The 21,822-nt window shown below is 35.2% G+C and overlaps 1 protein-coding gene across 2 annotated transcripts in view; it reads right to left on the reverse strand.

Annotated features, from left to right (window-relative positions):
* The window catches only part of LOC149797647 (histidine--tRNA ligase-like), a 73,148-nt gene that overhangs the window by 32,663 nt on the left and 18,663 nt on the right, over positions 1-21,822 (reverse strand). Inside the window, exons 1-6 of one of the 2 annotated variants that reach the window (XM_089962552.1) lie at positions 18,427-18,591; positions 16,996-17,085; positions 15,278-15,397; positions 14,328-14,423; positions 10,981-11,106; positions 10,041-10,148 (exon numbers count right to left, since the gene is read on the reverse strand). In XM_089962552.1, the coding sequence (XP_089818678.1) occupies positions 10,041-10,148; positions 10,981-11,106; positions 14,328-14,423; positions 15,278-15,397; positions 16,996-17,085; positions 18,427-18,540 (654 nt within the window). In that variant the 5' untranslated portion in view covers positions 18,541-18,591. Of the gene's footprint in view, positions 1-10,040; positions 10,149-10,980; positions 11,107-14,327; positions 14,424-15,277; positions 15,398-16,995; positions 17,086-18,426; positions 18,592-21,822 lie in introns of those variants that run through there. The other variant, XM_089962553.1, reaches the window with a different exon arrangement.

Below are 21,822 nucleotides of genomic sequence, written 5' to 3' on the forward strand. Positions count from 1 at the left end.
TAATCAGGCAACTTTTATAGGAGAAACATAATTTAATTCAAAAAATTTGCTTTCTCTTGCAAAACATTTCCTAATCATATTACATATGTAGGAGGAAGAGGAAATGCTGAGCAGCCAAACTTTTCCTGTGTTTCATCCAAGAAAAACTTGATTGTTCTACTAACAGATGAAATTTTCCCAATGTTAGTTTAGCACTAGAGACCTTAGTTATATACATGTGAGGAGATCCCCACATGATTCTGCACTTGCATATGATCTCACCTTTAAAGTTTTTCCAGACAAATGCAGCAAAACCAGCCAACTACCACCTGATTTTTGTGGCTGTGCTGTCATCAACTGGGGTTGGTTACTGTTTGTAAAGCTACAATTGGCCCAATGATGTTCAGTTCTCTCCTCCGCAAGGCCATGTCCCACAGACAAAAGCCAGAGAAAATGGTCTGGACATACCATGCAACTGACTCCACTATGTCTCAAATGGAGACATTATGTTCAAATGCAGGGCCATTAGTGCCTGAGCAGTCTAAAGCGCTGTCCATTACGGATCACTGCCATCTCACCTCTGTCTGCGTAGGTTTGAGTCTCGGATTCAGCCAATGTGGGTATGTGAGAAAGCTTGCAAGTAGCTTCTCGAGGGTCGGTGGTTCTTTCCAGGGATTTCCCAGGTTCTTCTTCCACCATTAATACTGGCCGCCATGTATAGCCTATCATATCGATATGCTGAAAATTGGTATTAAACCCTACAACAACAACATGTTCAAATGCCAGGCAGCAGCAGAGAGGGCAAACAAGTTCTAAATGGTTCACTCGTATTTTTGCAAAATAAGCCTTCCTGGAAAGTCGCAAAAAACCCACGATATCCAGCGTAAGACAACCCTGTCGACGACCCAGCCTATCGCTGATCAAAGGAAAATACGTGATCATGTTGGTTCCAATTTGGAGACAAAGCGCCCTCATTGTTGCTGCTATTATCCAAAAATCGTATCAAGACAGACTCGGTATCGTGGTCGAGAATCATGTAAATTTATCGTGATAAATCCATGTGGGGTTAACTGAGCCCAACTAAATAAATTTTTGAACTTAATTATGTCCATATCTCCGCTACACCAGGTCTGATGAATATTTCATAACGTGTGAGTATCAACTCCATTAAACACAGCAAGAATATTACAATTATCCCTGATCACCTTTGGTATTTGTGTATATCTCTGGGTTACATAAATCACATCGGTGTTTTTGTGCCTGCCTTTGGAAAATATTTTAGCAGGATTTGATTGCCTATCCAGCATTACATCACGTACACGACTAAATTGTTAACGAATCCATCAATATCATCAATACTCAGTGCTTAATCGATACAAGTGATAAACTCGATAACATCATCACCGCGCTCATTTAACGATTTTGCATTTTCATTAAAATCCTTTAGTACATCATAGCACCGCTGGTCATCTACAGAAGGAGCTACCAAATACAACTTATCCCACCTGAGCCATCTCATTATCAAATTAACAGTTGTGTTTTGCCACTTCCAGATGGTCCTATAATAATCATACAAGCAGAATTTGGTAGCGCAGCATGATGCTTGACTGGTTCTTGTTTTCGTGTTGCAGAAAAATCAATTACATTCATGGTATATAAAAAGAATATGGATTTATATTGTGTGAAATGCAGGACACATACCCCAACAGGTGATCTAACAACCATTACAACAAAAAAATAACAGATCAGCGGTTATGGGTAAATGTGAATGATGCGGTACAAAGAAATTTAAATTTATTCCCGCTGACAAATCAGTGCAGTCAGGTTTAAAAAAAAACGAGAAGGTGATATTGCAGCAAAATTAACAAAATTACCGGGAGCTCCGTGGGCTAAATACCCCAGAGAAAAACATCTTCCAGGATATAATTATTGTGGTCCTGGAACCCGACTTGATATCAGACTTGACAACCAAAGACCAACCAAAACCAGGTGAATATCCAATAAACGCTATTGATAAAGCATGTTATGCTCATGATTTAGCTTATCGAGTAAAGGATCTGCAGCACATAGCAGACGTAAAATTAATTCATGCGCTAAATTCCATCACTGATAAATCCTTCAAGGAATCACTGGCTAATTGGTTAGTAAGATCCGCAATGAAAGGTAAATTAGCACTAGGTGCTGGTAATTAATTATAATGGAATCGATTTATTATTCCTCAAGAGGATACTGGAAAGGTAATGCAGCGATTAGTAAACTCGCTGAAGCAGCAAAAGTTACACGTGTTACTGCTAAAAAGTGGTTATCCAAACAGGCAATATGGCAAATTTAACTACCACCACCTAAGCAAATTCACTTTGCACATTTTGATGTTAGTGTTCCTAATGAAGTTCATCAAGCTGATATACTATTTCTACCACATGATACCGTTAAAATCCAAAGACGTCAAATAACATACAAGTACACGCTAACTGTAGTTGACGTTGTAAGTAGATACAAAGAAGCAGAACCATTGTCAACAAAAACAGCAACTGAAGTAGCTTCTGCGTTTAAACGAATTTATCAATGAGGACCTCTATGATGGCCACAGCTGTTACAAGTTGATCCTGGCAAAGAATTTCAGGGTGCAGTATCATTGCTTATGAAACAACATAATGTCACCATCAGATGAGGACATACTGAAATTCATCGTCATCAGGCAATTGTTGAACGATTTAATCGAACAATTGCTGAGCAGTTACTTGGATATCAAGATGCGAAGGAATTCATTCAGGACAAGAGATCTTGCAAATGGGTTGCAAGATTACCAAGCGTGATAACTGCATTAAATAATAAAATAACTCGAACAACCAACATGAAGCCCATTAGCGCAGTCACAAAAAACATATACCCATACAACGATGTGATTTTTCAACATAGCCAGTGCTGGACAATGACACTGTAAGATATTTACATGAGCCCAGTGAACTTGAAGGCGGTAAAAAAAGAGCAACTGATCCTATTTGGAGCATCACAACACACAGATATCTAACATAACAAGATCCTCGGGTAGACCAGCAATCTACAGACTGGATTCAACTGCTCCTCAACATGGATTTACACGTGAACAATTACAAGTAATTCCCAAAGACACACAATTACCACCGCAAAATCTTAACTAGCACCCTGACGCCAATTACATTCAAGACAGATCAACATCGTATTTTCTCGTGTATGACTGCAACTATTATCTTTTCTATCTACAGTAAATTGTCTTGGATTATTACTCGAGTACTGCCATAACATAATACAATTACAGCTCGCACAGTGATTATTCTGCTGCTGCTTTAGCGCGTTACTAAATTCAACATCGAGATCAAAGTCGTGTTTGTTTTTTTTGTCACTTTATTTATAACCAGCCTATTTTTTCTTATTATATCCTTGTCAATATCATCATTAATGGTTTCTTATGAGTCCATGATGATTCTCCGCAATTGAGATATTTTTCTAACTCGAGACACTGCAAGATAAACTAAGTTCGACCATTTGATGCGATCATCAATGATCCAAACAATTGTGTCAGTGATAGTCAGTCCTTGTGATGAGTGAATCGTCATTGCGTATCCTAGCGTCCACGAAGATTGGTCAGCGTGCAGCACATCTTCAACAACACTGACATTAACTGCGACAATATCATTTAATACGAGATCCTGTTTCCTTGACTATCCTGGTATATCAACGTCAATATTCTGCTGTCGCGTATCAGCTGGTCGATAACACAGCGGTGCTGGCAACGTTGGAAATTTTTCTTTATGTAACTGAAACAACCGCTGTTGAAGTGTGTCTCTATCTTTCTACTTGATACTATTAAATCGTTTGGTCTCCATGTTTCCCAAAAGTTGTTCATAGAAGTTTCTGAAATTATTTTACGTGCTATTTCACATTGAATTTTGTTCAGTTGTAGTTGGATTAATTTTTTAAACTCCTTTAATTCTGCATCAAGAGATCTATAATCATCAGTTACCTCCGAGTAATAATCAATAAAATTCTTCAACCAATCATGTGGAGATGGTCCAACAAATGCAGGTGGTTGACCGTGATCGCCACACATTATCACAGCTGTATTTTTCAATAACAACCAATCGAGAAATGTTTTTAATATTTCCAACGACACTGTGCACACTTCATCCCAGATGATGATCTTTAGAATATATTTCTCTCCCATTCAATCTGGAGTCCACACACCGCCGCTGTATTTGAAAAAGCTGTGATAAGTACAAGAATTAACTCCTCGTTGTTTCATCTCCCTGGCGAGTCTGTGTGTTGGTGCACAATCATATCATCGTGTTTCTGTCGAAATAATTCAATTACCTGAGTTGTCTTACCAGAACCTCCCGGCCCGTTCTAATAAACCGTTTTGTGTCTGGATACTGGATCATACACGGATGGCTCCAATGATAATTCTGATATGTGATAACTATTTTTAACCACAACATCCGCGGATTCACAATAACAATGTAGCATTTCCTTTTTTATTCTCCAAGAACCACACGATTCATCATTGCTTGTGAAATGAGCCAGTAATTCTGAATATTTTTTATTCAAGTAAAACTAATCCGTAGCAACTCTAACTGCGGGATGAGGAAATCTATTTATCATCGATAGCAAATTTATAGAAACATAAGCTAGCATTGAAGATCTTAAATGTGTATACTGAAGAGATTCTCCATCAATGTAACTAACAATTGTGCCCAACCGTGTTCCATCAGACAAGTAAGCGTCTTCCCAATTACAAATTATATTTCTCGCAGCAGCATCAGCAATTATAAAATCTAATTCAACATCATCCATAATCAATTGTGCGTGATGCCGTTTATGATCATATGCACCACCTTGAGTAAATTTACCAATTATTCTTCTACTGAGATCTTTTGCGGTTTTTTCACTGTTGCTGAGTTTAATCCTGAGAATATTAGGAGCATTAACAACAACATCAGCAGGAACGTTTGGGCATTCCCGTGCATATTCTTCAATGACCTCATCTATGCTGATACACTCCGTTGTTGGTAACCAAACTGAGGTCTGCTTCCGATATGATATAATTGCTTCACTGACCAAGATATTAATACACGGTTGTCGATCATATATCTCAATAACACTATTGGTGCCCAGCGTCACTCCGAGAAGTGTCTACCAAACCAAATATAACAACTTGGACGAAGATTCTCGGCAAATTCAAACGACACTACACAAGCAAATCCTGTCAGGGGGAAATCAGGTAATGATCCATTAATCACCACTTGTGTCATCTTGTTTGTAGGATGTCCAAATCGTGCAAAATACTCACTACACTCGCCCATCCTGAGAAAACTTCCTAGATAACATGCAGTCATGTCCATGGAAATCATCTTGTTGATATCATACTCAGTTTTCCATAAACCAACGTGACCATACTCGACACAACTCGCCTAGACATCTTCAAGAAACTCAGCGCGTGTTGGTTTCCATGAACTCTTTTCTCGAGCAGCATGGGCAGCAACCGACGGCACTGTAAAATAATTGGTTAATAATTGCTCAGTGTTTTCTGAATATTTCTGTGCAAGTTTTTTCATTTCTTCATGAAGAGATTCTTTCGCCTGACCAGGAGTCAGAGTGACATTAACGTGACTGTATAACATTTTTATAATAAACGCGATTGATCTAATTGTCTACATGTTTTCCACTGGGGCATCAATGACTCTCATATGCCCACCTTCAAGTAACATTGTTTTATTGCTGAGTATAACAGCAACCGCTCTGTAAGGACCATATTCAATTGGTGGACCATCTGCAATTTTGGGTAATACACCTACACGAGCTCGAAAATGTATATCAACGACAGATTGCTTAACTAAATCAAGATGTTCCAGCGAAAAGTAATAAATCGGGTATAGTGTTGTAAAATCTAACTGTGATACTTGCAAACCAGTACCAAAATTTTGATCACATCCCATAAATGTCATCAAACGATGATATGCACGTGCTACATTATTATCGAAATTCAATAATATATCTTCACATGGTTCATGATGTCCATTTATTCTTAAAGATACTTCAGTGACATCAAGTTTGTCAAATACCATTGGATTTCTTTCTTGACTGTTTAATCGTGTAACGTCTTGAAGAGCAACAAAGATATGTCTTGGTGCAGAAACACCATGCTGTGATGCTGTATGCCACGTAAATAAACCCACGATGGAACTTTGAGCACTATCGATAGTTGTTGTTAGCCATGATAATATCGATTTACCACCTTGATCCATAAAAGAAAGTAGCCGCTGTTCTTCAGTGAGTGATGGAGTCCTTACCGGCATCCACAACGAAAGTTTGAATAATATTACTTTACCATCAGCAGCGCCATTTTCTCACCAGATAGCATCATTATCTTCTTTTCGATGAAGAACAACTGTGTGTTTAGCTCAAAAAATGACTTTTCTGACATTTCTGCAAAATCCAAAGATGTGGGACAGTGGAATTGCACGCGAAAATCTTCTATGATCACCTTTTAACATTAATTGACATGTTCTAAATCCTAAGTTGTAATCTGGATTGCTATGAACCACCAGCCATACATCAGCATCAGCGTTGTCGGCAAAGTTTCTTGATCATCTTACAATATCAGGCATCCCATCAGGACGGTCAGAATTATCTTTAGCGAACATCATAGTCGGACCAGCTGATCCAGTATAATCATCTGAATATCTTGCTCGGCCTATAATCGTTGTAGCAATGTCAACATTATCCTGGATTGTCTCAATTTCTCTTCCATCAATCATATATATAGCACTTTTGAATAACGCCATGATACCATTATTAACAAATCCAGCTCTAACATTTGCTCCATATGGTGTATTAGCGATGACGTTTGTTACAAGTTCACCTGTGACTTCAATAAATGCTTCAACGGGCAAGAAATACTTACTTGTATCCTGAACTCATAATTCAATTCGTCCACATTGATTTGCCGGTACTGCTTCATAAGAATAATACTGATAATCACGCACTGATTCATCCTTGAGTACTGGTGCATCCATGTCAAATGCTGGGTCAGATAAACGTTCAAGCATTTTATTATAATTTATTATCTTCTAAAACGAAGACCACTTCCTGATATCAGACTCATATTTATTTGTTCAGCCAATTGATTTATCAGCGCTGCCAGTGCTTGATTTATTACTTTACTGACATCTGCGGGCATCACCTCAGTGCTTGGCAATTTGACTGGCCGTGGTGGTCTGCGTATTAATTGTGCTAGTCTGTCCTTGATTGCCAAGAACGCTTTACTGGCAACGTTACCAACAGCACCAGGAGCTTTATCAAAAACAATGTCAACAGCTTTCATTGATAATTGTTTTGCGATCGGTACTGCTTTGGGAGCTATCCTTCTGAATAAACTCGGAACAACATCGCTGAGTCTATCTCTGTAAATTGCTTTATAGGTTGGTAATCGAGAATTTATCACCCTGACCGGTACGGGTCCACGATGAGAATTGTGTACGATCATTTTTATTTAATTATTCATTTATCTAACAACTAGTCAAAATGATAGTCATCAATGAGCTCATCATTAAGTTCTCGGTAAATATCAGTATCCATGATACTGCATTGAAATAATCGTCGACAGATATCAGCTGCTTCATTAATTATTTCTGAAGAATTATTTCCAGATCGTTTTCCTCCTATGAGAACTTCTAACCGCTGCACATCATTGAGAATATTATCAGGACAGGCAATAAAACCACTTCCCAAACCACTGCCAGTAGCACCGAGGCCAAGTGTATCTAAAATATCTTCTTCTGGAAGATCAGGCTCATCGTAAAATTCTTTTGTTTGTTTTTATGTCCCCGTGTTTGCTTTTGTTCCCTTTTTTCTTGTTGATGTTCTATTTGCTGCAGAGATGGAGGAAGTCGATAAGACTCTTGCTTGGGTTGCAAATAGGGAGGTGGTGGCTGTTGAGGTTGTGATCTGTGTTGTTTATCAAGTCTTTGCATTTCCTTTATAAAACTCGCAAATTTTCTATCATTATTTCTGACTTGTTTTTTGTTGTAATATGCACGATATATCCACCTGACGAAATCACCATCATTTGCGGTAGCATACTTTGGTTTTAAAATTTTGTCTTTTTGATCTTGACCTGCTAATGCTGCAGCGGGTAAATCTTCTTTCATTTCTTTGAGTTGCTTAATAACACCTTCGTTAAATTTTGCAATCAGTTCAACATTTTCTTTTACTGGTTTGGGTTTAGGTGCAGGCTCCTTTCCTTTCAATTCGGCGACTTCAGTATGAATTTTACCAATACCTTCAAGTATTTTTTCACCGATGGGAGGAGGCTGAGCTGCAGCTATATCAGATGGAAGATCTCGTAAAATCTTATTTTGTTTTTTTAGTTCTCACTGCTATTTTTTCAGTCTGCTCAGCGGTTTGTTTTAATACTGGAAGAACACCCTTTTTCTTCTCCTCTTCCTTAATATCTCCCCATATAGCTCTTTCAGTAGTCGCCGCAACTTTTTCAGTAGCTGTTGGAATGGGTTTAAATAACTATTCCATACCCGTAGCAAATTCAACTTGTGCTTGCTGACGTTCTTGAAGTTTTTGTCTCACAGAATCTCTCACGGGAAGAAATTTTTTTTATTGCTTCTAGTCGCTTTCGAGCTAATCTAGCGGAATGTGCTTCTCCGATATTTGCCATTATTGATATAATAATGATTTAATTTATAGCAGCAACAACGAGGGTGTTTGTCTCCAAATTGGAACCTACGCGATCACATATTTTCCTTCAATCAGCAATAGGCTGGGTCATCAACAGGGTTGTCTTACGCTGGATATTGCGGTTTTTTGGCAATTTCCCAGGAAGGCTTATTTTGCAAAAATACGAGTGAACCATTTAAAGCTTGTTCGCCCTCTCTGCTGCTCAGGCTCATGAAAATTGTATGTGTTTCATGAGCCAAGAATTTTAAAAGGCATATATATTCCTCAGAGAGATTAATGTATGCTGATTTGATAACTTTAGGAAATTGTACATTTTCTTGTTTTATATGGATACAAATCTCAGATCTTAGAAATTTATGAAAAATGAGATCTGAGTAAGTCAAATGTCCATTAATTTTGCAATACAATGTATGCAACAGCTAAGGAGAAGATCCTAATCTTAGCATGCAGATCCATCATAATTCATAAGCATGCAAATCCACCATAGATCATAAGCATGCATATCCATCATAAATCATAAGCATGCATATCCATCTTAAATCTTAAGCATGCATATCCCAAATAATAAGCCTGCATATCCATCATAAGCCTGCATATACACCATAAATCTTAAGCATGCATATCCATCATAAATCTTAAGCATGCATATCCATCATAAATCTTAGGCATGCATATCCATCATAAATCATAAGCATGCATATCCATCATAAATCATAAGCATGCATATCCATCTTAAATCTTAAGCATGCATATCCCAAATAATAAACCCGCATATCCATCATAAGCCTGCATATCCATCATAAATCTAAAGCATGCATATCCATCATAAATCATAAGCATGCATGTCCATCATAAGTACTCATATCCATCAAAAATCATAAGCATGCATATCCATCAAAAATCATAAGCATGCATATCTATCATAAATCATAAGCATGCATGTCCATCATAAATCATAAGTATGCATGTCCATCATAAATCATAAGCATGCATATCCATCATAAATCTTAGCATGCATATCTATCATAAATCATAAGCATGCATGTCCATCATAATTCATAATCATGCATGTCCATCATAAATCATAAGCATGCATATCCATCATAACCATGCATATCTATCATAAATCATAAGCATGCATATCCATCACAAGTATGCATATCCATCATAAATCATAAGCATGCATATCCATCACATCTCAAGCCCATGCTGTTCATGAGTCACTGATGAACATGTTTATTTTCTTCCAAAATCACATTATAAATAAATCTAGTTAAAATAAAACCATACTGCTGAAATACAATAACTAGAAAGTAGAGAATGCAGTGGGTAACCTTAATCTTGTAATCTCCAAGGTCAAGGCTGGTAAATATTTCTGTAACAATTTTCAAACACTCTGCATCTGGTATCATTGGATCATACTGGCCAGCAATGTCAAAATCCTGTAAACAAAAACAAACATCAATATCCTCAACAAAGACATTATAGAGCAATCAACATCTGTGGTGTCCAATTTGAGGCAGTTTCCTTCAATTAAGATGAGAGATTAATTCTGACCCCATCTTGACTGAAATTTTTTGAGTTCTATATCAATGTACCATGAAATCTCAATACTCTGAACTCAAAGGGAAAAAGTATATCTTTCTGAGTGATCATTGCCTTGAAGGAACAAAAAATGCATTTATTGGCAGCTATTGTTTTCATTATATGCTTCATACACTAGACAGTAAAAAAATAAATGCCCAATAGCTAAACTGTTAATCCTTTTTTAGTAAGGATGTCCCGTTACACTTATGACTGTTTATTAAGGAAGTCCTGTGATACTTATGTTTGTTTAAAAAGAAAGTCCTTTGGCACTTGAATTGTTACAACTACTGTCACTTGTACATTACTGAATTAAACATTTTCAAAATGAAAAGGAATTACTAAACAAATTAAGATGACTGTCTGACCTTCACTAATAGGATTCTGCAGAACAATAGTATGGTCTGTGGTGACAAGCAAGATATGATATGGCTAATGCTGACAATTAAAAGGAATTTACATCCAAGGCAATTCTAGAAATAGACTCCCACCCCACCCACTCCAAAAAAAAACAAAAATTTATCCTTGAAAGCAAAATAAACCAATCCTTCTCAAAAAGTGAACCCTTCTATGAGAAGGAATATTACTTTTTTAAACGGTTTGAGTAATGAATTAATGCATCCATCAACTTCTACAACTATGGAATGGAAAGAAATTAAATAACAATTAAAGGGACACTCCAGGACTTACACACTGGTAGAATTCTCTGAACCTTCCCTTGGTCATGGCTGGGTTATCTCTCCTGTACACCTTGGCTATGTGGTATCTCTTGATATTGGCAATTTTGTTCATGGCTAGATAACGAGCAAATGGAACCTACCCATTAGTTAAGGTCAATGACCTTAATAAAACACACCAATACAAGCAAATCTGATTATACTAAGTAAATGCTGAATCCTTATATACATACGTCATTATAACATGGTTTCACTATAAAGCAGTATACTCCATGGCACCCATGGACAGTGATATAATGAGAAAGTCCTGTAATTGTAAGTAACATTTTCGACTGAAATAGTAATTTGATTGATTATATTTTAAATTCATTAACATCAAGGTCTGCTTTTATCACTGACACAAAGGACTGATACACTGTGTTTCAGGATCTGTTTAGTCTCCAGTACAGAAGACAACAGATGGCACAATGTCTGCTTCAAGTGTAGGCATTGTTATGATGGAGTAGACTCCCCATTACACATGAACTCCCACACAATTTCCTTCAGGCTCAGCAACATGACAAATGAACCTCAATGCTTTTCCAACCAGAAAAAGAATTCAGATGAAAGCAATGTGCACTCATAATCACCAACCAAAAATGTGAAAGAAGCGGAATACAAGAAAAGTAACTGTGCATCATAAAGTTTTTAAAAAAATGAAAGAAAGAATTCCCTAAACTGGAATACGGCACATCAATTGGGATGGACCATTTGAATTGTGTTGATGAAATTGTTAAGACTGCAAAAGGAAATAATCCTTTCATGACAGATCTAAGAATTTTCAAAACTCTGACCTTGTTCAGCACAAAGTATATAGAGAACACATTATTGCCCAAGGCATTCTTTCATAACAAAAAAATCAGTAAGCCTGCTGAGAAAAATACATTATGTGGATTACAAAGATGTGGGGGGAATGTAGTTTTTGTAATGATTTCTATATAATCTGTAAGTTTGTAACTGCTGCAATAAGAGAACTGTTCAAAGTTCATATGAAACTTGCTGAAAGGAAGATCAATCACTGAACTATATGACTTTTGGAGAAATGTTCTCCAGAAAAAATGTAAAATAAAACTGATAAAAGTACAAGTAAGCTAACAGTACTTTAGTTAAAATAATTTATTTGGGACTTTGTAATGGCTTATACATGTTATATGTAATGTGTTAGATTGTAATTGTGTTTTAAAAAAGATGAACGAGACTGTTAAAAGTGCAACTGTAAATAAAAAGGAAAATTAACAAAGAGAACTATATGACTGGACAATGCATATGTTTGATTATTGTGCTTGTTTATTGAATTTTAATTTTTAAACAGACAGAGAGAAAGAAGGGGGAACATATAATGTAAGTTCCAATTTCCTATGTTCAGCTTTAAATAAAATAAGGGGTGAGATGACAATTTTTCAGTACATTCTTAACCCACACATTTTTCACTTGCCTCCCCCTCCCCCTTACCTCCAATGCTTCTGACACCAAGTTTTTTTTAACCCTCAATCTTGAACACGTAAAAATAAAAAACATGATAAAATAAAAGCCAATACAAACACAAATTTAATTTTGGTAAATTATCCCTTTAACATACAGTAGTCCCCCTCTTGAACGGCCCCCCTGACCAGCGGCCACCCGCTCCTTACGGCCAGAATCCGTTGGCACCGACGAGTTTGTGTTCAAAAGTACCCCTCACGAAAGGCCACCTGGCTAACGCGACCAGCATATTAGTGCAATAATATAAAATTTACCCCTCACAAGCGGCCGCATTTTATTTGAATATGTATCTAGAACCAGTACTTTATTCATAACATATGTTAAGTAATCCGATTTCTGTTTCCCCGATGTCAGGATTTTGTCACTGAAAGAAGTGTTGAGTAAAGTACATTTACCACTAAGGTTAATATTATATCATTTACGCCTCACGAGAAGCCAAATTTATTCCATAAAAACCAAGAAAGACTCAACTTTTAATCCATACAAAAGGATATGTACATGTAATCCAGTTAGCCTTACTGCTGTGTTATCATAAGATGTTTGGTTTAGTCACTAATAATTGTTAAAATTACAATTATTGAACAGTAGTAACAGCTGAGAAGTGGCAGTATCGATGTACAATACCCAAGTCAGCAGGAAAATGGTTTGGTAGCCTTTATGGCTTCCCTTAGTAAGATGTTGAGCTTGTTCACTTTGATAATCAGTGGCTATTACTACTGACAATAATTGTCAAAATTACGAATCCTAATGGCCGCAAGGTCAAATCTGTGTGATGTTAATGGTACATATCGAAGCCATTTTGGCTTTTCTCACTTAGTGTAAAATAATGTATAAAAACAATAGGGTACCAGACTGCGACTAACGAATCACGTGACAAGATCACTTCCTTTAAAAACACACGACAATTTGTTTAGATGCATACAAAATTGTTTTATCAGTATTGTAGTTGGCAACATGAATAACTTACTGCAAAAAGATCAACATGTCATCGAGGAAAATAAAAATTCTCAGTTTAGAGGTGAACGTGAAAGTAATTCAACTGATGGGGGGGTTGGGGTTGTGTCATAGAGGATCCTTGCAGAAAACTAATATCAGAAAGACTCAGATAAACAATATTGTGAAAGATAATGAAACAATTATGCAGAAGTGGGAAGGTGAAATGGACGGAGAAAGGAAGATAGTTTGAGCCAGGAGACGTTTGTATCCTGATTTGAATGACAAGAAAATGCAACAGTTTTGTCAGTTGAACTGGGATATGACGACTTTACCGCAAGTAACGGATGGTTGCACAGATTTCAAGTCCAACACAATATCAAGTGTTCTGTCCTTAGTGGAGAATCAGCTGATGTTAACAATGAAGTTGTCAAAGATTGGAACAAAAGACTAAACAATACATGCAGGGGATATGACAGCAAGGATATTTTTAATGTGACGAGACTGGTTTGTTTTTTTAGACGTTACCAACAAAGTGACAGCTGATGTGATCTGTAACATAATTATAAAGACAGTTTTAAAACTATATCAATGGTTATTCATAGCGTTCTTTTGAAAATGATGACACAGTTTGTTTTACATTTATTTCACATCATGCATGTGAATTTTTAATTAAAATATTAAATATTTATAATTAAATGTACTTGTGACTTTTTCATATGTATTTACTATTCGCAATTGTCATCCCCCTCTAGAAAGGCCACCCACATTATAAGGCCACTTCCCTGCTGCATTAGAGGTGGCCTTATAAGAGGGAGACTACTGTAATTAATCTCATTATGATGAAACAGTAGACCTCAACAGTGAAAAAAGTTAGCACTTCAATTTTCAATCAACAAAGGATACAGTAAGATCATATCTAAGTGACAAGAGTTCTCCTCCTTGGTCCTTCAGGTCATATATAAGTTTCGAGTCTTCTCCATATTTCCCTGTAAGAGTTTCCTGTAAAGAAATGAAGAAAAAAGTATAAACACAGATATGTACAGTGACTGAAAGTAGATGTAAATGTAAATTTTTGTCTGGTTTCATCACATAATGAAAATTAATAATATCATACAAAAACGGACATTAAACATCAAACTTTTTCTATCCTCCTTTCCATTAAAATCACAATTGCCTGATTATCTTTTCGTCTGTTCTGTTCAAGTTTAAATGCCATTCTTGCATATTTATCTATTTATAAATTACTTGTTTTACTCAATTTTAATAATGGCTCATGTATATGAGAAAGTTTTAATAATGTCTTTTTCATATCAGAAAGTTTTAACCATGTCTTGCTTATATCAGAAGTTTAAAATAATGCCTCATTATGTATCAGAAAGTTTTGAATAATGTCTCATAAGTATATAAGAAAGTTTGAATAATGTCTCATGAATATATCTGAAAGTTTGAATAAAGGTCTCATATGTATATATGTATATCTGAAAGTTTTAATATTGTTTCATATGTGTATCAAAAAGTCTCATATTTTATATATATATATATATATATATATATATATATATATATATATATATATATATATATATATATATATATATATATATATATATTAGTAACTATTTATCTGGATTAATCCACATGCTACTTAACTGAGTTCCTATCAACTCTTCTGCATACAGGTTATATTTTCTAAGATTAAAATAAATTTGTAAATAAAAACAAATCCATTAATCATACTTTGAACTGACAAAAAAAAAACATGAACTCTGCTTTTCATTAAGACTTTCCAAGAATAAAGATACTAAACAATGTTTATGTTCATTTATTTAGATTACATGTAAAATTTGTATTACCTTCAGTTCAAACACTGGCGTATCTATTGTTTCAGCCCCGTGACGCTTGAAACACTTGATGATGGTGTTAAAAACTCCCTCTCTGATTGCCATCTGTTGGGGATTGTAATCTCTTGTCCCCTACAATCAATTATAATTTCATAACTTTCCATTCAAAATAACTGTTTATGCACCTCCACACTCAAATGAAATTTCTGGATCCACCACTGTCCTACTTTCCAATAATGACCATTTATAACATACAGAATAGCACTAAAGATTTTAAAATTATACACTCAAGAATCATATACAGCCAGATGAAAGTTACACTAATGTATCTATATTAAATAGTCACCACAGTGTATTTTAAAAGGCTCAATTTTCTTCAAGTGGTACATTCAACTGTAGATTTTACAGGTTTGGTGAGGTTTCATAATATTCACCCATTTTATGAATTAATTTAAGGCCTAATTTACTCAAAAGTAACAAACAATTCAGACTGATGTTCAACTCCTGAGAACAAATGTCCCTACAAAGTCTGCTGTATGACATTTCATTCACAGATGCATGTAAAGAATGTTTGTAACCTTGTGTACAAAAGTAAAAACGTATGAACTGGATCATTCTGAAAATGGCAATTAAGGAATTATTATGCAATCACGGTACTGGCGTACAAATTGTAGAATAAAATAAGCAGAACGCAAATATCACATGTTAAAACCATATATGTCACATTATTTGTCAAGATGCCCATAATCTGCATACAGTCAGTGATCATAATGCCCGTACCAGTATAAGGACAATATTTTTTTTTAAAACAGCTGAAATACTGTTTATATGTATTATTTAAACTTTATTAAGAATATTAGACAGTTATGTCAACTGGGTAACAAGTATGTGGCCTGCATGACATACAGCCAGGAAGAGCAGATTATATGACAATCATCTATAACACTATTCAAATTGCACTTTCACTGACTGAAGGATAACAATTCTGAAAAGTGACAATTGCAACAAAAATTCATTTGGAGGAAAGAAAATTGTATTACACAACTGGAAAAATATCTCAACCATTATTATGTTCACATCCAAGGTATGCAACTGTTACTGAATGCATGTTTTACTTGTTATAAAAATAAATTTGTTACATTAACCAAATCATTCCACTTTGCCAGCCAAGAGTTTTATATCCACACTGACCCTTGGCCTATACAGCCAGATGAAACAGTATCATTAAATTTATGAAGGTATATGTTGGAAGCATTCATTCACACACATTTTTTTCTCTTTAGTCATGGCTTATGGATACCACAGAAATGGTACTATTTAATACCTAATTTGTGTAATGATCTCTTTTATAGGTGAATTGATTTTGGTTGCTATGGGCACTAAGTCTTTCATCTGTGATAAGGCACTTATTCAAAACACAGATTTTGTAACTAAATATGCCAAGGGTCAACATGAAAAAAGTGATTTGTTGAACCTTGCCTAAAAAAGATGAACATCATAAGGCTGTTAAACTCAAAATGTTAAGATTGTTGGAGAAATATTAAATTCTTCATTAAAACTGTATTAACTCAATATGATAAGATCTTTGGAGAAATATTAAATTCTTCATTAAAACTGTATCAACTCATTATGTTAAGATTGTTGGAGAAATATTAAATTCTTTATTAAAACTGTTTCAGCTGAGACCTGAAAATGTCAGATTGAAACTCGAGCTCTACAGTGGGTCTTACCTTGGGACACTTGAGAACAAATTTATATGGCTGTGCATCATCAGCTATCTGAGCCTTCAACTGCAACAACTTCTCAACCTCTTCTGTTACCTGAGTCAGAGAATATATAACATATAATAGAAGGAATTTTCATTGAAAATCTATGTAGTTCATAACATAAATACAATGAAACTTTTCACTACACTGGTTACTGTTGGAACCAAATATGGGCCATCTTATATAAATGAAAACAAGATGACAAGTGTTGGTCATCTTACAAAGATGATACATGACAAGTGTTGGTCATTTTAAAGAGATGACAAGAATTGGCCATCTTACACATATGTCAAGAGTTGGTCATTTTACAGAGAAGACATGTACTGGCTTCCTTAAACAAATGACAAGTACATGTACAGTATTAACCTTCTAAAAAATTTACAAGAATTGGCCTTCTTAAAGATATGACAGGTATTAACAATCTCAAAATGACAAATATTAACCCTCTTATGGAAATGACAAGTATAAACCCTCTAATGGAAATGACAAATATTAACCCTCTAATGGAAATGACAAATATTAACCCTCTAATGGAAATGACAAGTATTAATCCTCTAATGGAAATGACAAATATTAACCCTCTAATGGAGATACAAGTATTAATCCTCTAATGGAGATGACAAGTATAAACCCTCTAATGGAGATGACAAGTATTAACATTCTAATGGAGATGACAAGTATTAGCCTTCTTACAGATATTAACCCTCTAACAGAGATGACAAGTATTAACCCTCTGATGGAGGTAACAAACTTTAAGCTTCTTACAGAGATGACAAGTATCCACTCTCAAATGGAGATGCCAAGTATTAACCCTCTAGTGGAGGTGACAAGCATTAGCCCTCCTACAGAGATGACAAGTACTAACCACGGAGATCACATGTCTTGACCCTTTTAAAGAGATGCCAAGTATTAAAAATCTTAAAGAGAAGACAAGTACTGGCCTTCTTAATGAGATGAAAATATTAACCATGTTTTAGAAATTATGAGTATCGGCTATCCTGTGGAGGTGACACACAAGGAATGATCCTTTTCAAATATTTGCACACTTTCACATGCTTCATTAGATGAAAGATGTGTCCTAATGCTTCTGCCAAGTCTATCAGTATTCACATCTTCTATACTAAATAGCATTTGTTAATGATGAAAGGTAAGCTAATGTTAAAGAGTACCTGCAGTATGATGGAGTATAAAAATGACAACTAAAGGTACAAGTGGTAAAGATCACTATGGCTGTTCAAGCCATAGTGTCAGTTGTACCCAGCACACTGTCACTGTCACTTTCCCACTATATGATACTGCAGGCTCTGTCCATTATTGTTTTATCTTCTGTCATTGATAATTTAAGCAATTTGGCAAGCAGGGTTTGTAACCTGACATATGTGATGCAATCTCTACCTTTTGTTGTGTCCGTGTAGGACTGATTGGCTCAAGGCAAATACTTTTGTGAATATCTCCACTCCTCTCTGCTTTGTCAATAGCAGCTTTCTCATTTTCAAACTGTTTATCCATCTTTTTGTTTGTGTTCTAAAACAGTTTTTTCTTATCAAACCAGAATCATCATTACAGACAAATATCCACACAATGAACATGGTCTATCTAGCTCATGGGAAAATGCCATAAGTTACACATGATCTGCATGACCATCCCTAAGAGTACCAAGGTCAATAATTGACAAAATTGAACTAGAACTATCCAATTCTTCCATATCACACTTTACATGCTAGAAAGCATTACTTAAAATGGAATAAAAGAATTCTTAAAATTATTTTAAGCATTTTTTTATGTATAACATGAACCAAGACAATTAATAAAAAAATATCTTGCAAGAGTTGTAAATTTCATCACCCTTGCACAATAAAGGATTATGTCCCTTTATATGATAAGAGGTCAGTCTTTGTGCTAGATAATTTAGAACACTGCCAATAATTCCAAATTTTGAACAAGGTGAGTCCCTTAAATTATCCCAAATTCTTTCTTACCTAAACCAACTACTGTACACTGTTATGGTGGAATTCTAATTAATATATGCTAATATCTGTCCAAAAAATGTATGTAGAAACAGGAATTTGAAACAAAATTATATTTATATAACTATGATCTATTTATATATTTGCCAGCTGATCACTAAAGAGCCAGTGCTTTCGAAATTCTCTTATTTCTCTATTCTGTCAAATATATTTGTAAACTTTTCACACCATAATCAGAGATGCAGCTGAAAATGAGTTCTAATTTTGATTAGAATTAGAAAATACATGTACCGATAACACCAAGAGAATAAATGTAATTATGAGAGAAAATATTAGCAAATAATGAGTAATGGCTGATTCTGAATAGGACAAATATCCTGAGCAGAAAATCACACAGTAAATCTCTAATACATGTAACAAATGAAAATGACAGTATTTATCTGGGAATACTAGGCAACTGCTTGGAAAATTCTACAGCTGAGTATTGAAATCATCCAAGACATTCCTGATAAGTTCTAACACCCAAAATGTGGTAAGAAAAATATTTTCTTACATGTTCAAGTTAACTTGTTTACAAGATAAATGCAATATGAAAGTCTGGATTTGAATTTCATGTGATGCATAGAAAATCATTCAAATCATTAAACGTATCTCTGATACATTCAAGATATACCCACATGACAAGATTCCGTTTAATCCATAACTAAAATTTTAGTTTTGGAGGGTGGAGCCCACAACTGGTATAATTCAAGAAAGTTTTCAGCTATATATACAAACTAAATTTTATACAAATCCATAGTCTTAGTGACCTGAGTATTCGGCAAAGATATCTGTCTTATCAAAATAGATTTAGCCTGAAAATAAAATAACACCACTTAAAACAAAATAGGAACCATTATCATAACTAGTAGACAGGCTAATAAACTTAAAATTAGGAAATTAATAAGATCAGATGTCTCTGAGATGTCTTAGTGACCCAAGTATTCTGCAAAGATATCTGTTTTAATGAAACAGACTTAGCCTGAAAATAAAATATCAACATACTAATAGCTTCATCCAAAAAACTAGGAAAATAATTCAAACATAAAGATAGATTAGCAAGTACTTAGCCCAACCCTAAACCCACACATATAGAACAAATAAACTGCAAAAACCCTTAATCTAAATTTTTAAAAATTTTTTTTTTTTTGTTTTTTCTTTCTTTAAAAAAAAAATTAATTATTTTTCTAAGGGCACCACAATCTTACAACATGAAATTAAGGACACACATCTTTTCCTACCACAAGATGACTGCAGATTATCTGCAGTACAACAAATGTAACTGCACTAAGGCACAGCCTCTCCTCGAGGCACTAAAAGTAATTAGAACACCTAGATAAGACCAAAAAAAACAAGAATATATAAGGTGGTTTAAAAAGCCCTAGACCATCAGGCCCAGCTGCACAATGCGTCAACCAAATACCTAGCAAAACTAGTTAGGACCCTAAACTTAAGAATAGATGAGGTGGTCCAAACCTCAAGGACCATCAGGCCCAGCTGCACAAAGTGGCACAAGATTAAGCCTAGGAAAGTTTAAATAACCATACACAAAAGGGTAAACCCAAACGAAGAACCACCCTACCCAAATCAGACTCAACAGATAAAGTTTGAATAATCCGCCAAGACAACAATTCATTAACCTTTTGGCAAGGGAGACAAAAAAATTAAACCCTGGATAAACCAAGGTGCCTTTCTAGTGAGCAGGCTCCTCACTGACCGAACCTTCCTCCTCACCATCATCAGACATTAAATTAATCAACGTGCATAGCACATATTAAATACATGAAGGGAGAAGCACTTTTTCCTCTCTTTATGAACAATTAATTAACCCTCCACATGGGAATAAAAACCTAGGTGTCCCGATGTGATGTAATAGTGGCGACCAATCACTACTGGCATCACATACTGCTTGGCTGACACCTTGTGCAGCTAATGCAGACTGAATTGCTACCTTTAACTCGAGTGTGTGCTGGGTCTATCTCCACTTGAGTATAGCCTTACATTCAGGTTGCTAGGGTCTATGAAGCAAGTCATCTTGACCCAAGACCTGATGGATCAATTAAATAGTGCCTTTTATGCACAGTAATGCCTGGGTTATGCACAGTAATGCCTGGGGGATGAGGCTCTAATTCCTTCCCCCGGGATCAATTAAATAGTTTAAATGATGATGATGATGATAAAAATCAATTCATACTAGCCTGTGTAATCAGACTCTCAAGCCATCACAGATCAAATCAAAGTAATGAAGGTACTGATGGCAACAAAATAGCTGAAGTAATACTAACAAAAGAAAAGATAGAATAAAAACTTATGGAGCTCATGGGCCATTTTAACATCATAAAAGCACAGCCTAACTAATGTTTATAATATGATTCAACATTTTCTTTTCTTATTATTGCACTTGAGAATTTGTATAAATATATGAAACTTTATTTGAGGAAGCATTATGATATGTTCCTTTTAAAAACATCTTCTGCTTGTACTGTTTCAAGTATTACCATCTGTGGGTACCAGTAAATATTGAAGGGGATAACTATGGTATGGTATAATCAGTTACTTACACATTTAATTGGTTATAACTTTTGATTAGCATGGTCCAACAAAGAAAATGAGCTCAATGATAACATTTGTATTGCCATTTAAACAATGGCGGTCATTTAAAAACAAAGGTGTAACAAACGGCACTAGTAACAAATGTGTAATGATAACACTGCATTAATAATTACAATGGTGTGACAAAGGCAAATAAAGAACAAATGTGTAATAATTACACCTCATGCATACT

The sequence above is a fragment of the Sinohyriopsis cumingii genome, chromosome 6 (assembly GCF_028554795.1).
Source record: "Sinohyriopsis cumingii isolate HCF-2022 chromosome 6, ASM2855479v2, whole genome shotgun sequence".
Lineage (NCBI taxonomy): Eukaryota > Metazoa > Mollusca > Bivalvia > Unionida > Unionidae > Sinohyriopsis > Sinohyriopsis cumingii.